Below are 18,722 nucleotides of genomic sequence, written 5' to 3'. Positions count from 1 at the left end.
GCTGAATGTATGCTGCCAAATATCAGGCTGTAACCAAATTGACAACACAAGCTGGGATACTCTGAAGAAACCATCCCATTCATAGGAACCTACCTACAAAGACTAACTGGACATGACCACCATTTTTTATCTCCATTGTCTGCAGATGGCTTGAGTTGGTTTAAATATGTAAATGGAAGTAATTTATGATACCTCCAAAAGAGCAAGAAAAAAATAAGGAACAACATTAACAGAGATACGAGCATTCTCGTTCCAGTAGCAGGAACAGATTGTGTTAGGCTCGACTAAAGGAAAAGGGATAGAACACTGAACTGTGCTGGATACATGGCTGGCAGCCATATTCTCCTGATTTTGACACTTCCATAAGCCTCACCCCAACAAACAAGATCAGACTATTAGGTTCATCTGACCCTACAAAATCCATTAAACAAGTGAAGCAGCAGAAGGGCGTGACTACTAATAAGATTTCATTGGAAGAACAATTGACAGGCCAACAATCCAGTGCAAGCACCAGCAAGTGAGTGTGGAAAATCATTTCGCTAAGTCTATTTCACCAAGTCTGATTCCAGAGCAAGGTGGTAATTGACATCCAGGAGATGCAACTTTTAACTGAAGCTTATTACACCATTTATTGTAACCGGCGGTAGTACCAAACCCACAACAGCTGCAGTTTTGTTCCCTCAAATAGGTTTCTTCATTATTCCAGTCGAAGCAGGACTATTCTTGGCTTCAAGGTTACCAATCAGCTCATGTTTGTCACAACTTGCGTTGCATACAACTCCACTTTCCATATATAACCTGAATGCTTTGGTCGAATGACCTATAGATTGCCTAATTACCATGTCTACTGTAGTACTGCAAGAGCGTGTAAAGATTAAAATTTCTGCCACTCGCCCGCACTATGGCAACAACACTTAAAAAAACATAGATGTAGAGTAAAAGGAGCAGAGAAAGGCGACTAGGTATCCCCTGAATTTAGAAATGTAATAGTGTGCGTGGAGAAAAATTCTAGCACTCGCCCACACTCCAGCAGCAACAATTGAAAAGCATAGCTCTATGATAAAAGTAGCAGAGATAGGGCACTAAGATCCCCTGAATACAGTAAATACAGCTCCATACCTAGGCTACTGCCTTCGAAATAGAAATACGAATCACACCTGAGCAATTACTTACTTCCGGAACCCCATACTAAACTTACAGGAAAAGTACATTAAAAGAACTTAAAAAATAGTTCGTCGAGGATGGGGTATTTGCCAATATGGGTTCTTTGAATCCTCAATCCAAGCTCAAATGTATAAACAGGAAGCATCTTTTGGATAGAGCAAGGCTGAAGCCATAAGCAAAACATCTGAAGGGACAGTCAAAAGGCGCATTCGCAATATGGAACCTCATAATAGTTCCCATAATCTACACAAAACACAAGGAATTGCCAGAAAGACCACGCGACTTTTGTGCTGCAAGCTGCATTTCACCGCTTTCTCAGATATATAGCTGCTTGCACCGTGTCGATGACAAATGTTCAACTTTAGACTAAAACAAGTTCTACAAACCAAAGCCAAGCCACTGCACAACTATCAAGGTAAGACCCAAGCTGAGGCACCTCATCAACCACGAAAGAATGCGACGCCATTGATCCCGAATATAGCCAACATCAGATTAGCTCCTGGGAAACTCGTAGTTGTCATTCATAAACCTATTTCCCTACCCACACTCCTCTCTGCAATACCATCCAATTCATCAAGATAAACCCCATTCCCATTCCTCCGTGAAAGATAAAACACGCCTCATGCCCGCAAAGATAAACCACTATGCATTAATCGAACAAATTAACAACACAGTAGCCAAATTAAGAAGAGAAAGAAACGACAAAGAGGACAAACGACTCTTACGACATTGAACCTTGCACGGAAACTTGAACACAATCTTCAAATACCAAAAAGAACAACCACCGCCTGGCATAGAAAAAGGGGGAAAACAATACAAGTTCACGAAAATACACCCGAACGTCACAAATTCGAAATTACCCTCTCTTGGGGACGCTCGCTCTCACTTGGCGACCATCCTGGCAATGAAATCCTCGTACCGGATCTTCCCGTCCGACCCGACCTCGACCTCCCGGATCCACTCGTCGAACTCCGAGGGCTCGAGCTTCTCGCCGATGCTGGTGAGGATGTGGCGCAGATCGGCGACGGAGACGTAGCCGGTGGACTCCTTGTCGAGGACCTTGAAGGCGTCGCGGAGCTGGCGATCGAAGGGCTCGGCCTTGAGGTGCTTGGACATGAGGTCGAGGAAGCGAGGGAAGTCGAAGGGGGAGGTGAGGCTCTCGTCGGCGATGATGGACTTGAGCTGGGCCTGGGTGGGGTTGCCGCCGAGGGAGCGCATGAGGATCCCGAGCTCCGACGGGGCGATCCGGCCGTCCCCGTCGGTGTCGAAGAGGGTGAAGGCCTCCTTCATGGAGGAGATTTGGTCGTCGGTCAGGTCCTTGCCCATCTCCTCGGACTCCGATTCGGGGCCTTTGTCTCTTCTCGGGTCGGGCAAAGGAGGAGAGGGGGAAGAGAGAGAGAGAGAGCGATGAAATGAATGAAGCGGCGGTTTGAGGGTCGTCAGAAGAAGACTGTTTAATTTTTGAAGCGGACGAGGTGGGTCCCTCCTTCGGTTTTGTAGGGGAAACTATTATTCTCTTTCTTTTGGTGCAGGACCGAATAACAAAAAGTTAATTATAACTCTGAGATATCGTATAATAAACTTATAGTCCTAGTTTCCTGAAAAAAGAAATTCGAACTTTAAATGCAGCCCAATCATTTTAAAAAAAAAAAATCATCAGCTTTCGCTTTAATTCAAAGTCTGCTTTGATTATTGGGACTTTTAGATTGAAAGTTGATGACTTATTTTTTTAGACAAAAAAAAAAATTCGCGATGGATATAATTTTTTATAATCAATGAAAAATATCTTCGTTATCGATAATAATTTAAATTTAAGTATGTTTGTGAATGATTTAAAATATTTATTTTTCTCGAAATAATTTAAAATCAAATTAATAAGGGTTATTACTACAAAAAATTTCTAACTGGTACACCTATGATAAATTTACCTCAAACTATTTTTTTTATCAGGAAAAATCATAAATTAATATTTTTGACAATGAAAAGCTCCAAACTAATACACATATAACAAATTTATCGTCCGTTAAATTGGGTTAATATCACGAAAAATTTAAATTGATACACATCCGATAAACACAAGCTAAAAATCTCAAATTAGTACAAATGTCAACCATCACGTGTCATCCAACTCAGTAATTTGACGATTATATTTAACAAAAAATAACGGATGGTAAATTTATTACGGATGTACTAGTTTAAGATAAATTTATTACAAATGTACAAGTTTGGAGTTTTTTATAGTCAAAAAAATAATTTTTTGATAAATTTATCATAAATGTATTAATTTAATATTTTTTGTGATATTAATTTAATTAATAATAATATGGAATGATATAAATCGTCAACATAAATATAAGCCTTGCGCTTGAAATTCTAATACAGTGCAAGCAACATAGAACGACGTGAGTTTTATGAACCATGTGGGACGTTTGGGAACAGGTGCTCTTCTGGGGAAGTGAGTTGGGCGTTGGCCAAGAGCCAAGAGGTGCTCTGGGAAAGGTGTCCGTTCAATCATTCTGCCTCTCTCTGCCACTGCCACTGCCACTGTCACTGCCGTGTCGGGCCTTTGGAAAATGGACCGGACATTATTGGACTTCTCCAATGATCATCAAGTACTGTTGTCCGCTCTAATTGAACCCTCGTTCCCATTTAGGTGGGCATGTTGCTTCCTCCTCCATTTAAACTTAAAACGATACCCAAAACACAGAAGTTGTCTGAGGCCTTGATGATGTACGCATCCGATGATCTTCCAGGATCAAATTATGCATCCCATCTGCATCGCTTGTTTTCTCTCATTCTGGTCTTTGCTTAATGATATGCTGGGGCAAATGCACTGCAAATCTCAGGCCAACCCTACTTCAACTGCAGTACCTTTTTTTCGTCAGGAGACTGCTTGATACCACTCTTTATCAATAAGTAGGGAACACCAGATCCCGCAGTTCTCAGACCTCCCAGCAATTCACGATTTTGACACTTGAAACATGTTCCAAGGGCAACAAAGATGATCTGGAACAGGAAAGGAATCAACTGACATCACTTATCATGGAGATGAGGCCAGCAGTGACTCAACTGGCTCATCAACCGAATCCTCTGTTTCTCTTGAAGATTTGAAAATTGCTATTTCCTTCGCAATTATTCTGAATCGGAGTTTGTGGAATAAATTACAATCCTAAGGCTATCGATACACATTTTGTCGGACGGGTCTTTTCTCCTACTAACAAAAACAGCTTTAAAAGGACAGTTGTTACCGACAAAAAGGTGAAGAGTACAAGTGATTAGCACCACGAAAATTTAAGCAACTGCACTGTGCTGTCGTTGCTCTTCAAACCATTCCGGAGGCCACCAATCTGGTTTAATTGCCTCAACCTTGAGATCCTCTTGCCCAAGTATGGTAAGCGAAGTGGACTTTTTTAGAGCTTCTTCCAACCGTAATACACCGAGACCTCGACATCCCAGAGTGGTTGTGACTGTTCCGATTCTCTTGCCAGAAGCAGCATCCAGGATTTCTGATCTAGGAGCTACTTTCTGCTCTGCTTCTATAACACAAGGAGCATCGGAGATCCATCAGATACTTGGGATGAAAAAAAAAAGCAAGTAACAAAAACATAGGCAGAAGATTTACCTTTTCCTTCATCGTTAAGGAATTTCAAAGGCAGCAAACGTTTGCGGATGACACCTCGGTGATGGGTTCGAGCAATCAATTCTTGCCCAACGTAGCAACCCTTGTCGAAGCTTATAGCGTTAAGACCTTCTAGATTGTATTCTAGTGGAATTACCTCTCCTGCAGAAGTAATTGTTTAATGATTAGAGATTACGTGGCCGAGCGAGATAGAAGAAAGGGAGGGGGGGGGCGCAATATATAGTTATATAGAACAGCTTCTGCTGCATAATTGAAGGTCTAAGCACCAAGTTCTACTATGTGCCATGAAGAGAATCATGTGGAAAGAGACAAATCTCTTTAGATACTTTGAACGCCTCCAGAAATGTTCAAATAGTTACTGAAAAGGGACTTGCAAAGAACATCTGACAAGAAGGTTCTATATATCTTGCCAAACTTAACAAATTTCAACACAACTGTTACATCTCAAGTGTGAAATTGGGAAACAAGATGAACCTTTGGGAATCTCTGTTGAGCCCTCTGCCACCCCCTTCTCTAGTCTCCACAGAAGATAATTTTTTTCATCTGTTTCTTTGTCTGCTTCAACCAAAGGAGCTGCAATAGACACAAGAAAGAAGCTTAACAGTCTTAGGTAAAAGAGTATTTGCAGGGAAATATAAGATTATGGCCCAGTTTTCAACACCATGACACCAAAGACATGCGAGCAACCAAATTGAGAAAGGACAAGAAATACATACGTTTTGAAGAAGATGGAAATATTCCTCTACAACCCAGACAGTCTAATCTAGGATCTTTGAACCATTGCCACCCGTTTTCACTTCCTTGTGAAGCAGACATAGCAGCTTTGTCAACGCCAGCACCCCAGCCAACACTAGCAGCATCTGGCTCCTCCGCTTTTGAGGACTTGTGAGAGAAGTTACCACCATAATGCTGCCAAGGAGAAAAATCTTGGGCCGCATTTTCAATATCCACTTTTGCCCTCAATCGGTATCTGTAGCGACAGGATAATGAGAAACAGTACATATGAGTCCAGGGGAAAGTCATCATTTTATTTTGTTGGGAGGGGCAAAGTTTCTGGTGAACTAAAACTGTCCATTGAAGCCCATCCATTTACCACAAACCAAAAACCAAATCATTTTACATGCATGTGAATGCAGAGTCATAGAAAAACTGCCTATAGAAAGAACTAAGATCACTTTTCGTGTGACGAGTTTCCACTTTTCAGATTGGGCGAAAAAAATATTAGTTAATGAAAATTGATCGTCCTACCCTGATATAACGTGGCAGAAAGCCGCCACCTAAGTTGAACCGACACTGACACGCGACACAACACGAGCCAACACGTCATTTCTAAAAAATAGAGAATTCCAACAGTTAGGATATATATTAAATGTATATTTTTACACAAACATGATAAATTTTCATTTTTATGATTATTTCAATCAAGTTAATTTGATTCAAATCCACAAATTAATAAATAATAAAAAAGAGCCTACAATGAATTTACACTAAAAACATTAATCCACCATTTATTAGTATCATTCATAGTTTTGAATTGACAAATTCAACTACATTCCACTCTAATAATCCATAAAGCTTGGAGAATTTTACATTTTTACATGTTGCTGGAGTTTTTTTAGAATATTAGGTTTTTATACTTTTCAAACGCATCAGATCCCGACACGCGTGCGCTAGCGTGTTAGAAGATTTGAACCACGTGTTGAAAATCCGACACGCGTCCGACACCGACACGGAGGCTTTTGGAGAGTATTCGTGCTTCCTAGGCCGCCACTTTACAGCATGCACTTTGCCTAAAACTCTAGTTATTATTAATTGGAGATCCATATGACGCAAGACTGATACCAAACCAAGATCTTCCCACTAAAATCAATCAAAAAGCCATATTTTTCTTTTATGATGCCAAACTTTTTTAAGAAATGTGTGCCTCAGACATTATGAATTGCCTACTCTTGACGACAGATAACATCTGATGGTTAAGATCAAGTTAAAGCACCTAACTTCGTGTCTGCATAGGAGCTTCATCTGCAGCACCAACATAAAGAAGAATGCAGCAACCTCAACCATACCGGATCCTTCCAATGATCGGTAAGGATACCATAGGTTCAAAAACAAAAGAAAGATGGCGCGTCAGTTCATGCTGAGGGACAAAGGTCAGCTACTACGTGAGTAGTGAGACTGCAGAGCAACACTCTATGATATAAAATAGAAGTTATGAGTAGTTCTTGCAACCACAGAACTAGCATGATTTGACATTAGGTACATGTCCTATATAGAAACCGAAGGCCCCATGACATGGTTATCCTGACGATCGAAGGTTTGGAAATTGTTCTGAGCACCCAGATAGCATTCATATCCAAGGTTCTTCCTTGGGTACAAAGTTCCAATGCAGTTGCACAGACAATTCGAATGGTTAACCTTTCAAACATTGGACAAACGGGAATTTATCAGCATCCCAAGACTCCAGAGAACTACCAAAACAGCTAAGGCAGCCAAATTGTGCAATTTTTGGATGATAAACTGAAGGGCAATGACAGGAACTATTAGTGACAGGCGTACCAACACGCATAAACACTTTGGTCCTCCCTTCACTAACCATACAAATTCAGAGAACCCCCAAAAAAAAGACAATAATACGAATTTGTCAACGGACTCACCTTTTGAAAGTCTGCACAACCTCGTCCAAGACCTGCGCATCCACGTCCGCGAGCAGCTCGAGCTCCCCGTCATCGGACCTGGGTCCGGACCCAGTCTTGTCGAGCTTCTCTTCGGGCCTCGCGGGCCTGTACAGAAACAGATCATACAAGAACCTCCCCTGAGGAGTCAATAGAGCGGCATACATTGGAGGGACCGTGAGCAGGGGCAGGTTGGGCGTGGGCAGGTTCGAAGTCTCCTCGCCAGGGGTTTCACCGAACCGCCGCACGTCGTTGGTCAATAGGCCCTGAAGGAACTTGATCGTGTCCGGGCCGCTGAACCTGATCACGGACCGGGTCTTGAGCCGGGAGGCCATCGACCCGACATTCTCGAGGTCGTGTAGATGGTGGTTACGGCGGAGGGTCAAGTAACTAGACGCGATGGACCTGCGGAACCGGAAAGGTGACCTCAACCGGTGCATCTGTTCGTTCTTTTTCGGGCAGATCAGTGATTTGAATGATTAACAGTTCTGGGTTGAAGATGGAGGAGCGGTAGGGTAGGAATGACGCTCAGCGGCACGAGGAAGCTTAGAAGAATGCCACGTAGCCCCTGGCGAAATGTCACGCGGACAAGAGAGTGTGGCTGTGGCTTCTACTGGCGGACGCCGGTCGGTGATGGTGGGGCGAGGGTTGATCAGGTGTTCGACGAAATGTGTCAGTGGCTTCGCAGGCTTCTTTAGAGGTAAACGGGCTGGAGAGGATCGGGGGATTGACGAAGGATATGAGCGGCTCGTCCCACATGCTGCTGTGGGAATAGGGCGGCGTCTAACTACCGAATGCAAGCGGGCCGGGACCGAACCCAAGAAGCCCCTGGCATCGGAACCCAGGTCACGTCACACCAAATTTAGCCCGACCCGAACATTACGGCTGCGTTTGGTCGTCGGGATTTCCGGTCGGGATAGGATTGGATAGGATATGATAAGAAATCTAGGGATTTGGCCATATCATATTCATAATTTGGTGAACTACGGATTTAAAATCGGATATTCTCATATCATATCCTATCCTGCATTTGGTAGAAACCGTATATCAATCTAAATGACATATATGCCATACGTGATGCTCATGAAATATTCCGATCTTATTATTATAAAAATAATGTTCTCATACACAAAAAAAAAACTTGAAAATATACACATTTTATTAGATTTTCAAACCTCTTTGCAAAAAAAATAAATAAAATGAAAATAGAAACAAATGAGACAAAAAAAGTTAGCTTTTATATGACGGATAAGAGAAATCCTATCCGACCTTATCCTACCCCCTCTCCTAGGATTTTTTTATCCGGGTTATATCCCCCTTATATCCGATATTATACTATCCGAGACACCTACCAAACACGGGATATGATAAAATATATTATATCCCGAGTTTTATACTGACGACCAAACGCAGCCTACGCGTTTATTAATCATATCACGACTTTAATTTCCAAAGGCAACGAGTTTGTTAATCGGTGTATCCCTATAGAGTGAGCTATGAGCTATATATAGTCTCTCTTGGTGAGGGAGGAATGTCAAAAAGTTCGCGCCAGGCCCGATTCGAAAATTCACCCTAATTTTCGACCGGCTTAGTATTGTTAGGATCGGGCCGGGTTGGGCAAGCCCGGTTCCGGCTTTTTTTTTTCACTCACGCTTTATTTTTAATTTATCTTATTTTCATTTTTTTTTATATTCTTTCATTCGACGGACATGTCAAGTGATTTTGATTAAAAAAAAAAAAAAACAAAAAGAAAACCAACCTAACCCGGCCCGAAGAGGGTTTGGGCTGTGTCGAGCTTGGCACTGTTCGGTTTCGGGCCGGGCAGGGCCGGGCCGAGATCCGGCCCAACCCGGCCCATTGACATCCCGAGGCAACTTCATATGTAAATCCTGTCGGCTTTAAGAATTGCACTAGTGAATTCCGACCTTATTAGAGCTGTTAGAGTTAGAATACTTGAATGAACTGAGTGAAAAGGCCGAACTACATAAGTCGTTTTACAGTCACTTTTATCTCCTACTCTTTTCACATTTCCATTGATAGAAGATATTTCCTCTGGGTCACGTCTTTCACATACAAAGACTATCTCATTCTCTATAGATTGTCAAAAATTTTGAAAAATCATATATCGACACTTCAACCCCCTTTTAATTGGTAAACTCAATCCTTCGCAAGTCTTTACTTTTTGATTGGGTCGTTTCACCTTCTCAAACTCTTTTGGACTTGTTATGTTTCGAGGCCCGTTTATTGGGCCCCTTTGTTTTTTCTAGTTGAATAAAAGTTCTTCGTTTTCGACCAAAAATTTAAAAAAAAAAAAAATCCCTCGTAACGTGCCCAGTCCTCAGGCAGTTCGAGACGGCCCAAAGGAACTCGAAGAAACCACACATCAACGACTAGCCAGAAAAACCACAGTAATGTCGTTAATCTCCCAAATAATTTATGATAAAATGCGATAAAAACAGCTAAGTTTGCAATACAAGGTGAGAAATGGAAGAGAAATACTCGTGGGAAAAATTAATTTTGTGTTTGAAGTGTCTGATATAATGTCTAAACTCGCTGAAGTATTTGTGAAACAAAGAGGCTTTTGTGTAAAAAATTTCTTATCGAGGTTCAGCGGTTGACCTTTGTGTTTACTCACCCTTTATATCCCAAAACCTATGGAGACATTGGAGAGTGAACTAGAACTTTACATAATGCTTCTTTTTCTTCTTTTCTACATTTATAATTGAAAGGTAAGATTGAGAAAACTTGTTCATTTGGAAGTGCATGGAACATCACGCAAGTCAATGAACCGACTTAGTCCAGCCACTTGGTCAATGACCAATATATCCCCAAAATCTGTTCTCTCTATATACAAAGTTCAGTTTATTTTTGGGACAATAATACAAATGGTTCGTAAACTTTGGCCTAATGTACAATATGATCTCTCAACTTTTGATTTGTTCATTCAGTCAGTATTTTAGGAAAAAGTATCAAAAAAGTCATAAACATATTGCATTTGTGCCAATTTAGTCTTAAACATTTTAATTGTGCCAATTTAGTCATAAACCTTTTGTATTTATGTCAATTGAGTCCATCCGACCAATTTTAACAGAAAATTGCCAAGTGGACATCAATCGTCCTACGTGATAAGGCAGGCATGATGTGGAGATTTTTTTTTAATAGTTTTTTTTAACACTTTTCCCACTTATGATGATTGATGTTCATGTCAATAATTTCTGGCCAAAATTAGATGGATGGACTCAATTGGCAAAAATGCAAAAAATTTAGGATTAAATTGGCATAATTTAAATGTTTAAGACTAAATTGGCATCAATGCAATAGGTTTAGCTCTTTTTTTGACACTTTTCTCCACTATTTTATCTCAATGTCTACAAAGTGGTCCTGAACTTTTAGTTTTTTCAATGTATCTCATGAACTTTTCGTATTATTCAAACTAGTCTCGAGACTATAAGGAAATGTTTGCTATTGTCCCCGAACTTAAATTAATAGTAGAACATTGTATAGTCTAAGGACTAATTTTGAACATGCATAAAAAATTCAGAGACGACATCGAATAAATTAAAATATTATATATCAATTACACGTTGGGTTAAAGTTTAGATATCACGTTGAATAAATTACAAGTTTAGGGATTACATTGTAAATCGGGTCAAAATTCATGGACCATTTATGTCATTTTTCTTTTATTTTTCGCCTCAATATGTTTTCCTAATCACCAATGGGCAGTGATAAGACAGATTCCTTCTTATATTTTCCATTGCCCCTCGTCAGCATTCATATAAAATTGAAATAGCGTCTATTAAGCTGACATTTAAGGAACAAACCGCGCAAGTTACCAAAGCTTTTAAGACTTGTTAAGCTTTGAATATCCAATGTTTATTCCTTCGATTTACATCATTAAGAGCAAATTCTTTTGTTTGTTTTATGATAGCACTATCAATTTAAACGTGCTCTAATGCATTAGACTCCAATATAGGAAAGATTAATCAACTTTTTGACTCGGCCGAACGTTAAAACAATATATTTCCTCTCATGAATTTAATAGAGAAATGATCATGTAATAGTTTTTTGGTGATGGTAAATCCAATAGTCTATTTTGGGCAAACAAAATAAATAATAATTAATTAAAAATTATTGTGCGGTTCAATCATTTAATAATTTGTGGTTCACAACATACTATTATTCTTACCGCCATCCAAAGATTGTTATGCTAACAAAACTCAACTTAATATATCTTCTCTCTCTAATCATCATGGATTGACAACCTCTTTTTGTTATAAAGTGGAAACCTCTGATTAAAAAAAAGATAATCGACCTGTCATATCAAAGCAATTAGGTCGAATTTCCTGAGTCGGCTACTTATATTATTGTTACATGATAATATGATGATATCATCATTTTATCTGCAAATTTGCTTCACACGATTCAATTTTAAGAGTGGTTTGAAGATTGCTATCGCTGGTTTTGGCATCACATCTTGATTTTCCTTTTTCGCGTCTTCTGCGCACGTTTTCAAATTCAACCCTTCAATCTCTTAGACCTAAATGCACTTCAAATTTCAACTCTTTATTAGACGAGCAGCAAGTTTAATTGCCCTTATATACCATCCAACAACTAAATTCATATACATATACCTTTTTAATTCGGTTTGTGTATAAAATGAGGTTTTGCAAATAATTATTATTTTTATTAAAAAAGAATCTCAAAACCCGACCGATATTGACCCGACCACTGGGATAATTTTCTATAGTGCTTCGAGTCGGGTCAAGCACATTCCTCTAGTGTTTTGGGCCAGGTCGTATATCATGGAAACTCGTCCCGACCCGAGCCATTGACATCCCTACCTAAATGTACATTATGCTTTATTATATAGCAACTATACTACCTGGTAGCTACAGCTTATGTAAGCCAGCTCCTTAAATAAATGAACACGATAGCCATAAATGCATGTGCGTACATATAAATACATAATATTTCTCAATGTGCACCTTATTGTAGTTCATATTTTCATAGCGACAGGAGGGCGGCTTTCACTGAGCAAAATGGCGATGGGAACGACAGCTACTTTCACATTATGATACTCTGATTTCATTTTGCGTAAATATTTCGGACACGTCATGTAAGATTTTGAGGTGGTGGAGAGACCGGATTCCAGTTAGCTAGACAGCCACGTCAGCCACGCGGATGGCCAACGCGTGACGTGGCGACGCTGGCGGCCAATGGGAGGGGGCGACGGAGTCAGATGGACGTCGAAGTCAACAAAGCTGGAGCGACCTAATTTTTTATCCCTCTCTTCTTTCGCAGAGTTTAAGAAAAGGAAAGACAGCAACTCCCATTTCGTGCCTCGGTTGACTATCGCATCCTATGAGGACGCGGCTGTTTCTGCTTGTTCATCTGATCCCCACCTACCTCCAGATCTTTCGAAATTTGACTTTCTCTACATGAACAGAAAAGAAACAAATTCACCATCATCAGAAGAAGAAGAACCAAGCCCGAGCCCACAGAATCGAGCTGCTCCGACCTTGGACTTGGCTTCCGAGATGTAGGATCACTTCACTTTTTGACGCGCTCAGGTTCAATGAAGTGTTCTTTCATACTAAGTTTAATAAGTGAACGAAACACTATTAAAGGGTACGTGATCGCGATCGACAAAGTCTCGATCCCGGAAAGATAATTGATAAATTACACGACAACCTATGACCCTTGAGGGCTGTCTGGTGGGAATCAGGCCTAAGAAGAAGGGCATAAACATACTTTGACAGAACATCTATCCGGCCAGCTTTCTCTAGGGCTGGTTTTAGGAGTTCAAAACTATCAATTGAATATAAAGAGATCAACAATCATTTGGCGGCTGCAATTGCTTTGGGTGGTTTTTTCAAAGCTGCCCGCCATCTAATCTTTGCAGGTGCTGTAGCTTAAAACACACGCTACGGAATGCATCCGTCACAATACATCTTAGTTATGGTTCGACTAGTCAAAATGAGTGGATAGAATCTAATCCAAATTGACTCGTTCAACCCGTTTTTATGTAATGCAGATCTAACGACTCTTACTTGATCCAACATGTACCCAAGACATTCTGAGACCGAACCATATCGCTAAAAATACTTTCAAACTCGACGTAATATAAGAAAACCCACACCCAAAATGAGGTGAGAAGGCGAAGCGAGCATAAGATCAAATAAGAACGAGAATGTGAAAATAGAGTAATAAAAATCAATTGAATCTAAGTAAATTGTGCGCCCATTTAACACGCGTATTATTCTAGTTTTTACCTTTCTAAACTCATTTATTACCCATATCATTAAAATACGAGCTAAGAAATTAACGCACGACTCGTTCTGACGGGTCTAGTCATGGCTTGACTGTAGCCTTGCCAGATCAGGGCTTCATGACCAAAATCGAGTTAAAAACCCGGGCCAATTTCCCGAGCCATGAACAGGAGTCAGACACCAAATCGGTAAAGTCAGTTTGCACACCAAGTGGCAAACTTACGTGTACGTGTCCGAATATACTCTCGTAGCCCCCACACTTGACAAGCAAACAAGTGAAAATAGCGCTGCCCCCAAATAAAAAAATCCAGGTTGTTACACGGAAGCTTCAATATTTTATCGAGTTGTTCGCGATAATCCACTGTAATCCCAATCCCGCACGTTGGATTTGCGCGGATCCACGTCACAACCCACAACGCTTGCTTCCTCGACATAAATACCCACTCTCCACATTTCACCAACTCATCGCTTCATCATCGCCATCTTCTTCTTCATCATCTTGGAAGTCATTCTTCATACTTTCTTGCCAAGGAACGAGGACAGAAGCTAAGCACAGAGCTAGAGAGGCCGCGCGAGAGAGAAGCGATGAAGCTAGTTTGGTCTCCGGAAACTGCGTCCAAAGCGTACATCGACACCATCAAATCCGTAAGCTCTTACCCTTCTTCAAGATCTCATCATTTCGTCCTGGAAAAAATTTTCCCCTGGAGTTCGCCTGAATACGTCAGCCTCTGAAGTTTCAAAACCGAAACTTGACGATTCCTTTGGAAATTGCTCTGACCACGACGTTTGTTAAAATTTGCAGTTTGACGATCGGCAAGAATCCGGCGTCGCGGAGCTTGTGGCCGCCATGGCGGCGGGGTGGAACGCGCAGCTCATCATCGAGACCTGGTCGAGGGGAGGCGTGGTTGCCACGAGCGTCGGCCTCGCGGTAGCTGCCCGCCACACGCGCGGGCGGCACGTGTGCGTGGTCCCCGACGAGGCGTCCCGGTCGGAGTACCTCGAGGCGATCGGAGCCGCCGGTGGGGCTGCGGCTGAGGTGATCGTCGGGAGACCGGAATCGGCCATTGAGGAGCTGGAAGGGATCGACTTCATGGTGGTGGACTGTCCGCGAAGCGATTACTCCAAGGTGCTAAGGAAGGCCAAGTTGAGCAGCCGTTGGGCGGTCCTGGTGTGCAAGAACGCGGCGATCTCCGGAGCAGGCGCCCCGTCGCGGTGGCGGAGCATGATGGAGGGAGGATCGCGGCAGGTGGTGCGGTCGGTGTTCCTGCCGGTGGGGAAGGGATTGGACATCGCGCACGTGGCGAGCACGAGCGGTGCAAAGGGTCGGAGAAGGTGGATCAAGCACTTGGATCAACGGTCGGGGGAGGAGATCGTTATTAGAAAATAGTCTTATTTTGCAAAAAAAAAAATTCCCTTGTGTATTAGAGCGAAAAGGAGACATTTTCGGGGAGGTTAAGGTTGACCAGATATGAACATTGTACAGCAATTATCCCAAACAGTTCGTTTGATAGAACTAACTTGGCCGTTGTTGATTGAAAATTAATGGTGTTTTTGATTCGATTATGCAGTTGGATCACGCATTTAGGGTATGTTTCTGGAAAATATATTTTCTCAGGAAATTCATTTTTTTTTATTTTAAGTATGTATATTTTATTTAATCGTAAATAATTTTTCGTTGATAGATCATTCTCAAAAAATTAATTCGCGAAAAATTCTTCTACCCAAACAAGCACAACCTTAAAATGAAAAAAAAAAAAAAAGAACATGACTCAAAATAACGTAAATGAAATAACACTGGAGGGTTGCTCGTGCCATGCTCGATCGCGATGATTTTATACTTCATAAGAAAATATCATGGAGCAATAAGTGTATGAATTTAACTTAGCTTTGTCAGCCAAAAAAAGGAGAAACAAAAAGAAAAGAGAAGATCTAACTAGCCCACCATGAGCTACAAATTCACCTATTCTTAGAAGCGTACTTTTCCTATCCTGAGGTCAAGACTTGATCAACTAACCAAGTTCCACGTGTTAAAATTTCGCGCACCTTTAAATATTTTAGACGTACCTAATGTTAAGTAAGATGAAATCGTACGACCTACTATAGTTGTTGTCAAACACGAGTCGATAGGATTCTTGGGGTGAGAAGGCATCAGACCGGGCGTAACCCTCCTTAAGTCGGGCCTAATTTATTGTCCAAGTCCATCATCCATAACAAAAAATTACAAAGGATGTGGTCTCGAAATTTTAATCTAATGTGTAATATCATCCTGAAATTTTAAATTATTTAACGTGATCCTTGAGCATTTGGAAATTTTCAATGTCGTCCCCGAACTTTTAATTTGATCAATAAGATCTCTCAACTTTTGATATATATTCAATCTAGTCCTTGAACTATATAAATGTATTCACTATTATCGGTGAACTTGAATAAATGGAAGAACTAAAATGAAAGCTTTCATATAGTTACGGGACTAGATTGAACATATACGAAATGTTAAGAGACAACATTGAACAAGTTAAAGGTTTAAAGACGACATTGAATATGTATCAACACATTGAATACATTAAAAGTTCATGGACGATTTGCACATTGAGTAGAAATTCAAGAATCATCTATATCGTTTTCCTAAATTACATTAAAGAAACTTTGAAACCGAGCGGGGCCTTTAACATTGAATAGCTTTGTCCAAACCCGTCCGAAAGTTTCTTTGGGATCCATATGGCTCCAGCAAGATAGTCATCACTAGGGGTGATCGATTTCGGGGTGGATGATTTTCACCCTAGAACCGAGAATTGCCCACTAGAGACGGCATTGAATATGTATCAACGCATTGAATTCATTAAAAGTTCATGGACGATTTGCATATTGGGTCGAAATTTAGAGACCATCTATATCGTTTTCCCAAATTACATCAAAGAAGCTTTGAAACCAGGCCAGGCCTTTATCATTGAATAGCTTTGTCCAAACCCGTCTGAAAAGTGTCCTTGGGATCCATATGGCCTGAGCAAGATAGTCATCACTAGGGGTAATAGGTTCTAGGATGGATGGTTCTTACTCTAAAACCAAGAACCGCCCGCTAGAGATCGATTTTGCAAAATGCAAACTTTGAACCACTCGCTCATTTTATGGATCCAACCGAGAGCAAAACCACCGGTCCGATCCGATTCCCGATTGGATCCATATAACTGGTCCTACCGAGCATCAATATCAATTAAAAAGGCACCAACGAAGATCATATGCACCACCTGTGACGCCCCGAAATTTGGACGTTCGTAAGAAAAAAAATGGATTCAATGGATTTTAATCATATGTACCAGCTTGGTAAATAAATTTGGATTTACGAAGAATCAAGAGATAATAATTGGATTATCTTGAGACGTCGGCTAGAGAAGTCAAGCTAGGTAGTCGAGTCGTGGAGTCGTAGTATTGAGACCCTTCGCGCTTGAGCTTAGCCCCGACCGAACTCTAATTGTGAGATTTCCAAAATTGCCCTCGGTTTTAGCACCGATAGTTTAATTTACTTGGCGAGCCAATTTACCGAGACGCCCTCGGATATTATTCACTAAGAGACAAAATAACTAAAAGTAGATTTAACTCGTGGGTCCCCTAGTCAACTCAGCCTCCCATCACGTCACATCTCTCTCTCTCTCTCTCCGACCCCCTTAGATGATAGCCCCCCCTTCACTCTTCTTCTTCTTCCCTGGTTCAGCCGTCCTCCATCACCACCACCAATCACCTGTTGACACCCGATTTTTAATCAGCATTTTCCCTATTTATTTTTGAAAAATTTATAAAAAAATTCATAAAAAGTTGAAAAATTGCAAAATCAACTTTGGTAGCCTTGTCCAAGCCTAAGGAACCATTTTTGGCCAAAAGATAATTTTTCGCATTTTTTAATATTTTTGGAAAATAGGAAAATGCATGGAAAATCAAGAAAAATATCTCTTGAGGTCACAAAAATATAGAAAAATATCCTATATTTTTATTTTAATTCCCTTTTCATTTTGACCTCATAAAAAGTCAAAATTCAAGTTCAATTTTATGTGTTCCTTCATTACACTTAGAGTTGAATTTGCCTAAAAAATATCATTTGAGTCTTTTAATTTGCAATCTTTGCATTTTTAGAGTCTTGATATTCAATATGAACGCCCTGTATTTCAATTTAGTCCAATTGTTTGCTAAAATTGCATGATTGCACGAGTTGGGCAAAATTGCATACTTTTATTGCAATTTAGTCCCTGGATCCTATTCAAAGTGAAATTAATCAAAATCTAGGGACTTCCATGAAAAGGTAAGGCCTCCTCCCTATGTTTTTCAATGTTCTGAATCGGTTGGTGGGGGTAATTTGATTCTATTTGGCCGTTGGAAGTTCCGATTTGATAATTTCAATTCTCGGGTCAAGGGAACAATCTAGGGTTTTTATGCAATTCCTTGAAAATTTTTGGGCAAAATCATGGTTTTAGATAATATCTATGCCCCTAAGTCCAATTATGAGCTTTAATTTTGAAAATTCCTCATGAATTACGAGTAATTTTTAAAAATAGGCTCAACCAGTTCTACTAGTCGGACCGTGTCCGGTCCACAGACCGGGTCGAACAGTGTCGTCTTCAACCTCCCTTGCATGCGCAATTTGAACAATGACAGGTTGGAATTCAATCACGAAATTGAAGCCTCAATTGACCATAATTGGGAAAGCTATGGGAGGGCCTTCGATCGGCACCGGTGGCATCGCCGGAGAAGCGCCTGGAGAGCAATCAAAGTCCCGCCCTGCAAAACGTCAACAAAATGTTAAAGCCGAGCCAAACCGGTTCCCATTTGTGCTCGAAGGAGACATTGACGGACTTGGACAGAATCCCGACGATCTCCGACGCCTTCTAGACCATTTGGTACGTGTTGATCGCACGTGAGAGTGAGTCGGTGAGTGCTCGTCCAAACGCCACAAAATTTGAATCAAGTATATAGTCTTCACACGGA

At 40.8% G+C, this 18,722-nt stretch overlaps 3 protein-coding genes across 4 annotated transcripts; 1 reads left to right on the top strand and 2 right to left on the bottom strand.

Annotated features, from left to right (window-relative positions):
• Positions 1 to 1,787: 1,787 nt before the first annotated feature.
• LOC115736922 (probable calcium-binding protein CML13) lies at positions 1,788 to 2,601 on the bottom strand. The gene has a single exon (XM_030668820.2). It carries the CDS (start codon positions 2,488 to 2,490, stop codon positions 2,047 to 2,049), a length of 444 nt encoding a protein of 147 aa, XP_030524680.1. The 5' UTR covers positions 2,491 to 2,601; the 3' UTR covers positions 1,788 to 2,046.
• Positions 2,602 to 4,229: 1,628 nt separating this feature from the next.
• LOC115736920 (putative transferase At4g12130, mitochondrial) lies at positions 4,230 to 8,248 on the bottom strand. 2 transcript variants are annotated; one of them, XM_030668813.2, is made up of 5 exons: positions 7,459 to 8,248; positions 5,521 to 5,774; positions 5,279 to 5,377; positions 4,787 to 4,945; positions 4,230 to 4,700 (listed from the first exon to the last, which is right to left on the bottom strand). In XM_030668813.2, the coding sequence occupies exons 1-5, from the start codon at positions 7,914 to 7,916 to the stop codon at positions 4,456 to 4,458; spliced, it is 1,215 nt and encodes a 404-aa protein (XP_030524673.1). In that variant the 5' UTR covers positions 7,917 to 8,248; the 3' UTR covers positions 4,230 to 4,455. The 2 variants fall into 2 exon arrangements, with proteins under 2 accessions (XP_030524673.1, XP_030524676.1); XM_030668816.2 differs by having other exon boundaries at positions 4,230 to 4,694.
• Positions 8,249 to 14,079: 5,831 nt separating this feature from the next.
• LOC115737041 lies at positions 14,080 to 15,144 on the top strand. Its single transcript, XM_030668994.2, has 2 exons — positions 14,080 to 14,393; positions 14,551 to 15,144. Exons 1-2 carry the CDS (start codon positions 14,334 to 14,336, stop codon positions 15,133 to 15,135), a joined length of 645 nt encoding a protein of 214 aa, XP_030524854.1. The 5' UTR covers positions 14,080 to 14,333; the 3' UTR covers positions 15,136 to 15,144.
• The last annotated feature ends 3,578 nt before the right edge of the window (positions 15,145 to 18,722 follow it).

The sequence above is a fragment of the Rhodamnia argentea genome, chromosome 9, assembly GCF_020921035.1.
Source record: "Rhodamnia argentea isolate NSW1041297 chromosome 9, ASM2092103v1, whole genome shotgun sequence".
In the NCBI taxonomy this organism is placed as follows: domain Eukaryota; kingdom Viridiplantae; phylum Streptophyta; class Magnoliopsida; order Myrtales; family Myrtaceae; genus Rhodamnia; species Rhodamnia argentea.
The sequence above is the reverse complement of the archived record's forward strand: the minus strand, read 5'-3'. Positions and strand labels throughout refer to the sequence as shown.